The sequence below is a fragment of the Bos mutus genome, chromosome 6 (genome assembly GCF_027580195.1).
Source record: "Bos mutus isolate GX-2022 chromosome 6, NWIPB_WYAK_1.1, whole genome shotgun sequence".
Taxonomy (NCBI): Eukaryota; Metazoa; Chordata; class Mammalia; order Artiodactyla; family Bovidae; genus Bos; species Bos mutus.
In genome coordinates this window covers 109,810,466-109,819,105 of record NC_091622.1, presented here as the reverse complement: position 1 = coordinate 109,819,105, position 8,640 = coordinate 109,810,466, and the positions used below count along the sequence as shown (strand labels likewise).

Sequence of the window (8,640 nt, the reverse complement as noted above, 5' to 3'; positions counted from 1 at the left end):
CAAATGGCCTTCCGGGCTGGGGTCAGTTTTTATTTTTTAAAATTTTAGTTTAGGGATCTAGCACCTTGAGTTTTCCAAAAAAGCACGCCTCCCCAATGTATTCACGATGATGTGGTGTAAAAGATCCACATTTAACATACTTAAAACTACTTTAAACTCAGATAACATCACTCCAGAAGTACACTACCAAAATGTTAATTGAGAAAAGCTGAAAAGTTTTAGTTTACTCAATATCACATGCTAGAAGAAAGTTTGCATGAGAAAACACTGAAGAGGTAATTTTTTAATCCAGATTTCACAAACTCATGGTGCAAATTGGGTCCCATAGCTTCCTCTAGAGTAATAACTGCTTTTCACTGCTTGTTGGCTGCCTGTGAAAATTTGACTGAAATAACTCAAAAGCTACTAACAAAACTAGTCATATCCACCCATGCTGTTCTGGCCACCATAGCCAGCCCCGTAACAGCCGCTCACAGACTGGCTCTCAAGGCCACTGTAAGTGGACTGGGTTGACACCCCCATGCCTTGCATCATCTGGCTGCTATATGCCCCGTTGCTGGCCCCTGTTGTGGAATTTAAGAAAAGTTCTATGTATCGATGTTGCATATTGGCCCTGTCTTTGGACATGGCCGCCACGGCTTCTTCATGAGTGGCAAACTCAACATCAGCTTCGCCCGTCACTCTTCCATCAGGGCCGATCTCAATGTGGACTCTCACAGGGTTGAGCGGGGAGAAGAAGTTGTAAATGTCGTTCTCTGTGGCTTTGTAGGGCAGACCTCTCATGTGGACGCAGTGTCCAGTGGTGCTCTGGACAGTGAACTCACCATCTCCATACCTGTGGTCGTACATTCCAGAGAGACAGTAACTGAGGTCTCTCCCAAACAGGTCGGTGGTGAAGCCGTAGCCATCACTGAGGCCGCTGTACTCCTCATACCCCCCATAGCCTGCACTGTAGGCACCAGACCTCATCCTCTCCAGACCTGCCTGCTTGACAATGCCAATATACCTCCTGGCTGTGCCAGGGCGGTCATAGGGCCCTGGCCGCTGCACTGACATGAACTTCAGTGGGGGATCCGAGTATGACCTAACTTCTTCCTGACTGCTCTTGAACACCTCAATATACCTGTGCCCTATTCTCTCCTTGTGCTTCCCTAGAGCCTTCTCTGCTAACTCCTGTGAGGCAAACTGCACAAAGGCTTCCCCTGTAATCTTGCCCTCGGGGTCCACAGGCAATGTGATCCCGTTTGGCACGATTTCCAACCCTGAGAAAAACTGAATGATCTCTTCCTTGGTGCATCCAAACGGGAGTCCTCGAAGTCGCACGAAACCATCATTGGCAGTGTCAGCACTGTTTGGACCACTGTGCTTCAACACCCAATCCATCTCGGTTCTGTGGGACTTGAACACTTCAATGTACCGATGTCCCATGCTTTCCCTGTCTTTTTTAAGGGCCAATTTTACGTCATCTTCTGATTCAAGTTCGACAAAAGCCTCACCACTCTGCCTGCCTTCTCTAGTGTAGATAAAGTGAACACCTGCGACCCCATCATGGATCGTGCAGTCGGAGAGGAAATTCTGCACATCCTCAACAGAGCAGGACCAGGGCAGGCCACGGAGCTTGACCACAAAGCCTTCACCTCCCTCAGGGCCCAACATCATGGACACTCGACAGAGCAGACGTCAAACAAGCTTGGGTGCAGCTTTTGTGGCTTAAAGAACACCGGGGGATGCCCACAGTCAAAGACACTCCAGGTAGGTAACGAATCGTCCTGCTTCTCCCAACAAGACGCGACGCGGTCTCACTTCCCAGACGGAGCCGGAAAGACACCTAATTCAAAGAGGACATTTCTCATGTTTGTTCATTCTAGTTTATTTTCATTTAAAATCTCTTAGGTTAAGTTTAAGCTTTTTAAAAGTTAGTTTTGAAAATTGAGACACATTACTAATACTGTAGGAATTGGTGAGGCCTTGACTTAAAAACTTTCTTTGTACTGTGATTTCCTTTCGGGTGTATTTTGCTAAGTGAAACTTGTTAAATTTTTTTGTTAACTAAATTTTTTTTAAAAATAAAAAGACTTTTAAAAAAAAAAAAAAAATTTAGTTTATTTATTTATTTTTAAAATTTAAATTTATTTCTTTTAATTGGAGGCTAATTACAATATTGTATTGGTTTTGCCATACATCAACATGAATCCACCATGGATGTACATGTGCTCCCCATCTTGAACCCCCCCTTCCACCTCCCTCCCCATACCATCCCTCTGGGTCATCCCTGTGCACCAGCCCCAAGCATCCTGTATCCTCATCGAACCTGGACTGGCAATTCGTTTCTTATATGATATTATACATGTTTCAATGCCATTCTCCCAAATCATCCCCCCCTCTCCCTCTCCCACAGAGTCCAAAAGACTGTTCTATACATCTGTGTCTCTTTTGCTGTCTCGCATACAGGGTTATCATTACTATCTTTCTAAATTCCATATATATGCGTTAGTATACTGTATTGGTGTTTTTCTTTCTGGCTTACTTCACTCTGTATAATAGGCTCCAGTTTCATTCGCCTCATTAGAACTGATTCAAATGTATTCTTTTTAATGGGGTCAGTTTTTAAAAGGGCCATCACTGAAGAAAAGAAACCATCAACTTGAGAAAATGCAACCGTGATAGTCATGATGAAATGTCCTGAGGCTCAGAGTGGAGACAACCAACATCAGTTCTCACTGCTAGACACATGATGCCAAGAAGGAGTGAGAGGAGGAGATGTGAAAAGCCCCACTAGGAGCTCTCTGAGGGACTCCAAGGCCCTGGACTATTGCAGTGGAGCAAAATTACATGGAGCTAAGGCCAAGAATAGTGGTCAGCTACGGCAACACAGGTCACAGTCCTGTGCTCAGAGAAAAGGGCCAGAATAAACCCAAGCTGTGGTCTGCAGAGCTGAGGCTGTCCATAGAAAAGTCCTGGGTACTCCTCAAGGGTAGAATTTTTCTAGACCTTCAAAATAGTTTTCATGTACACTTAAATTATAATAGTACCCAGAACAAGAGCTGGTGGATGAAGCATGATGGTAAACATTTGTTGGATGGGTGGATGGATGGATGGAAGGGAAAGTAAATTGCTACTACCGGGTATCACAGAGATAATTGGGTCTTAGAAAGTAACACAAAAATAGTATCACTCAGGCAGTCATTTCCTCAACCAGGAGTTTGAAAAGACAGTTTCAGTAGCAAAGCAGGACAAATGCAGACGCAAAGAGGGAAGCAGCTTGGGGACTTCCCACGAGGTCCAGTGGTTAAGGCTCTGCACTTCCAATGCAGGGTGTGCAGGTTTGAACACTGGTCTGGGAAACTAAGGTCCCACATGCCATGCAGTGCAGCCAAAAAATAAATAAATAGAGTTTTTTTTAAGATCAAAGAGAGAAGCAGCTTGCAAATACATGAAGGGAAGCCTCCTTGGCTCTGATTCAGTGGGACCCTGTTTCTTGACTAGGTACCACTTTAGGGAATAATCAGGGCAGTGTCAGCATCCATATGTTCAAATGAACACTGGAAGTTTAAAGTCCCAAAGGACTTCAGCTGTCCTGAAAGGGAGCTTTTGCACTCCCTAAACTATTTCAATAGTTCAGCTATCCTTACAGGAAATTTACATTGATTCAATGAAATTCATAAGGGCCAAATATGCTGGTAATCACAAAAATGTAAACAGGTTAAATGCCTCTGTTAAAGGACAGAGTCTGAGTTTCTTTTCTTTTAAATACAACTTAATGTGTTATACAGGGAAGCCTGGCATGCTGTAGTCCATGTGGTCGCAAAGAGTTGGACACTACTGAGTGACTGAAATGAGCTGAATGTATTATAATGGAGCTTCTCTGTGGTTCAGCGGTAAAGAATCCTCCTGGCAATGCAGGAGACTCGGGCTCCGTCCCTGGATCTGGAAGATTCCCCTGGAGGAAGGCATGGCAACCCACTCCAGTATTCTTGCCTGGAGAATCCCATGGATACAAGGGTCTATAGGGTTGCAAAGAATCGGACATCACTGAAGGGACCGAGCACACACGCGTGCAATGTATTACAGTGCATGCTTCTAAAAATATCAAGTAAAAAATGAAAAGTAAAAGATTAGAAAATTATGATAGGCGAAAGTTCACAAAGAGAGAAGCAACTGTGGCAACATTGTCTTCCCAGATGACTCAATGGTAAAGAATCTGCCTGCTAAAGCAGGAGACACAGATTTAATTTCTGGGTCAGGAAGATTCCCTAAAGAAGGAAATGGCAACCCACTCCTGTATTCCTGCCTGGAAAAATCCCATGGACAGAGGAGCCTGGTGGGCTGCAGTGCATAGGACCACAAAGAGTCGGACACAGTTGAGCACACATCAGATCAGATCAGATCAGATCAGTCGCTCAGTCGTGTCTGACTCTTTTCGACCCCATGAATCGCAGCACGCCAAGCCTCCCTGTCCATCACCAACTCCCGCAGTTCACTCAGACTCACGTCCATCGAGTCAGTGATGCCATCCAGCCATCTCATCCTCTGTCATCCCCTTCTCCTCCTGCCCCCAATCCCTCCCAGCATCAGAGTCTTTTCCAATGAGTCAACTCTTCGCATGAGGTGGCCAAAGTACTGGAGTTTCAGCTTTAGCATCATTCCTTCCAAAGAAATCCCAGGGCTGATACATAAAGCAATATTAATATCAAGTACCTAATTTCACTATAAAGTTGCCTCTTTGCTAATGTTGGGATTTTATCATCACGGTGAGGTTTCAACATTGGTCATCTCCTGCTATAATAAATTAACACATGTAACACCATCACTTAGTGAAAATAAATAAAATGAAATTAATAAAATATATATAAAATAATAGAAAGCTTTGTCGTTGTTGTTCAGTTGCTCAGTCATGTTCAACTCTTTGTGACCCCATGGACTGCAGCATGCCAGCGTTCCCTGTCCTTCACTATCTCCTAGAGTTTGCTCAAACTCATGTGCAGTGATACCATCCAACCATCTCATCCTCTGTCATCCCCTTCTCCTCCTGCCCTCAATCTTTCCTGGTATCAGGATCTTTTCCTCTAGCACCACAATTCGAAAGCATCAATTCTTTGGCCCTCAGCCTTCTTTCTGTTCCAGCTCTCACATCCATACATGACTACTGGAAAAACCATAGCTTTGACTGCACGGACCTTTGTTGGCAAAGTGACATCTCTGCTTTTTAATATGCTGTCTACATTTGTTATAGCATTTCTTCCAAGGAGCAAGCATCTTTTAACTTCATGGCTGCAGTCACCGTCCACAGTAATTTTGGAGCTCAGGAAAATAAAATCTGTCACTGCTTGCACTTTTTCCCTTTCTGATCGCCATGAGAAGTGGTCAGAAAATTGGAATCAGTCCTCTAGGCCAGGAGCACTGGGCGTGAGGGAGAAAGTGAGGTGGGAACGTGGCAAAGGTAAGCTGGGCTGAGACAAAGAAGCAGATTCTCATTCTCACTCCTGTGACAGTCCCGTCCCAACGGGAACTCATACTCCTCTCCTCGAATCTCCTCCTAGGAGTACTTTCTGCTTGAACCCCTGGCAGGTGAGTGGAATAGATGGCCACCCTTTAAATCACTTACCCTCAAGGAACCCCAGCCCAGTTCCCAGAAATTCACGTTGCAAAATCATGTGGATGCTCTCAATTCAATTCTGTGAGAGCAACCACGTGAGAAAGAAGGGCTGGAAAGCCTTTACGTAAAAGGTGGTAATTATGTTAGGGGGATGGGTTTGTTGGTGGATATTCTTGTCTCTATATTACGTGGGTCTTTTTGTTTGTTTGATTTTACTGACTTTAAAATTATATTTTAAAAAATTATATTTGAATTACATTGAAGAAGACCTCCGACAGACATCCTGAGTCTAATTTCTAGGTCACGGCCACAGAAACTCATCTCCCAGGAGGAACTGGTCTCGGTCTGTAATATATTAGCAGAGGCTCTATTAGGAAATGATAAGGCCACATCCCGAGGCCTCTGGAAATATAGGTGATTTCTCTGCCAGTAGCAAGGAGTGTTATCCTCCAGCAGCCTAATGAATTTGCTCTTTTCACATTCACGGCTCTGTTAGGGCATCTCATTTGTGGTGGTTGCTATTTCAGAAAATGGAAGGAAATTCAGCAACACTGTTTACGATGTGGCTACAGAATTCCCTGCTGGCCCAGGGTCCCAGAGTGCTGTGTGTCCAGCATACAATGTCCTTTGTTTAAGCATCTGCATCTTTCCCTCCAGCAGGCTGTCAGCTCCAGGGAAGCAATCACTGTCCCACTCTCTCACAGCCCAGGAATCGAAGCACAATTTGGCCTCTTTGTCATTTTCAAAAATCAAATCTGCCCAGAGACCAGGTTCCAGCAGCAGATGTTTTTGCTTTATGTTTTATTTAAAGACATTTAATTTTGAGCCTTGTGTGTCTTCCTGTGTGTGTGTGTGTTTTGTAGAGCAGACTGTGTGCATGTCTAAAACACCACTGATTTATGTATAGCAGTCATTTAATTAGCAGCCAGTGCCTTTCACAAATTTCAAGATTCATTAAAATCAATTAAATATTAATACAGATAAATTCAAATTATTAGTTATGTTTATTATTTTACATAAAAAATAGCAAATATATACCAAATATATCAAATATGTACTTCATGGCAAACTTTGTGCCAAATGGTTTGCATCCACTTTCTCTTTAAGCTTCATCAGAATCTTATGAAGTAGATAAAGAAATTTAATATCTACTTTGTGAACGAAGTTTCATAGGGGTAATGACTTGCCCAAGTTCTCAGGACCAATGAATAGGGAGCTAAGACTTTAATTCAGGTGTGTCTGATGCTCCAGAATATACGTAAACTATAATCTATGTGATGTTACATGTGTGTATGTGCTCAGTTGTTTAGTTGTGTCCGACTCTTTGAGACCCCCACGGACTGTAGCCTGCCAGGACCCTCTTTTCATGGAATTTACTAGGCAAGAAATACTGGAGTGGGTTGCTGTTTCCTCCTCCAAAGGATCTCCATGGCCCAGGGATTGAACCTGAACCTCCTGAACTGGCAGGTGGCTTTTCACCACTGAGCCACCTGGGAATCTGATATTGCATGTTGTATGTGCATATATGTGTGTTCACCTTTGTTGTTATTGTTTAGCTGTTAAGCCATGTTCAACTGTTCTGCAACCCATGGGTTGTAGCCCCCTAGGCTCCTCTGTCCATGGAATGTTCCAGCAAGAATACCAAAGTAGGTTGCCATTTCCTTCTCTAGGGATTCTTCCCAACCCAGGGGTTGAACCAGTGCCTCCTACATTGGAAGGCAGATTCTTTACTGCTGAGTTACCAGGGAAATCCCATGTTTACCTTTATACCATGTTATCTGTATATGGCATCTGAACTTTCAAATCACGTTTTCTCTCTCTCTTCCTGTCTCCTCTCTTACTTTTCCTCTGTGCTACTTCTAATTGTTGACTAAGCTTGTTGTTCAGAGTGTAATCTGGGTGGTCAGAACGTCAGAGCATCACTCATCTGGACCTGTACAGCTCATGTAGGCCCGAAGTGAACAGAGCCTCGATCCTGACACCAGAAGCCATGGGTTTATGTTTTGCCTCTACTGTTCTCTAGCCGCATGTCCTTGGGCAAGTCCCAGACACTCTCTGAGCCTCAACTTCTAGTCTCATGGGCTGGCTGGTACCTACAGCAGCTGATGGTCTGTGTAACCAGCAGAGCTGTTGGAAGGTTGACTTTTGAGGATGGATGTGAAAGTCCTTTATGAGCTGTGAAGCATCACGGTCCCTCTTTGGGCCACTTGTCCTCGGTGATAAGGATCTGTCTTTCAGGAGAGACAGGGAAGTAAGGGAAAAACAGGAATCACTGCAGAGCCAGCCTCACAGAGCAAAAGGATTTAGGAAAGATCACATGAGATCTAGCCAGAGACTCTAGGAACCAGGATTAGCATCAACCCAAGATGGGGGCACCTGTTTTTCCTACTTCAAGAATTGGTCATCATAACAACTTCACCGAACCTGCCATGACGGATTAATTTCTTTCTATCCTGTCTCTCCACCTTGTGGCCCTTGCTACCTCCTAGCTTTTGCTGTCTCAATTTCCTGCTTACAGCTGTCTCTTCTAAGTTATTCTGCTTTTGTCTCTGTTAAGGACCACTGCCTCTTTCTATAGGTCTCTCCCTCAAACTGCCGAGGGAGAAGATTCAGTTCCTTAGCATTAGTGGTGTGCTGATAAATATTTAATAACTGGCTATCTGTAGGGGGTTGGGGTAGGGGAAAATTCTGATTCGTAGTGTTTGCCAATTTCTATGGTGCAGATATTTCCACTCTGGTTGACTTCAAGCTATTGACACAGTGTCACCTGGCTCCTCAAATCTTAAAAATTTTTAAATTGGATCCTGTGAGTTACTGGTCAGTCTAGGGATTGGCTGGCCTGGAACTGGATTCCCATCCTGGTCCATTTATACTGTGGTCATGGTATCAGGAACACCATGAATCTTTCTCAGAAAGTCCTTGGGTAAGAGGGAGTTTCCAGTGTATAATACACTCTAAGATAAATATTATTTGTTTAATTCTTATTTTACAGATATCTCTGAGATCTTAACAGATTAAGAGGAAGCTACAAAAATATAAATCAG

The 8,640-nt window shown here is 43.8% G+C and overlaps 1 protein-coding gene across 1 annotated transcript; it reads right to left on the bottom strand.

Annotated features, from left to right (window-relative positions):
* Positions 1-265: 265 nt before the first annotated feature.
* On the bottom strand, positions 266-1,799 carry LOC138983905 (heterogeneous nuclear ribonucleoprotein F). The gene has a single exon (XM_070372707.1). It carries the CDS (start codon positions 1,657-1,659, stop codon positions 415-417), a length of 1,245 nt encoding a protein of 414 aa, XP_070228808.1. The 5' UTR covers positions 1,660-1,799; the 3' UTR covers positions 266-414.
* Positions 1,800-8,640: the final 6,841 nt, after the last annotated feature.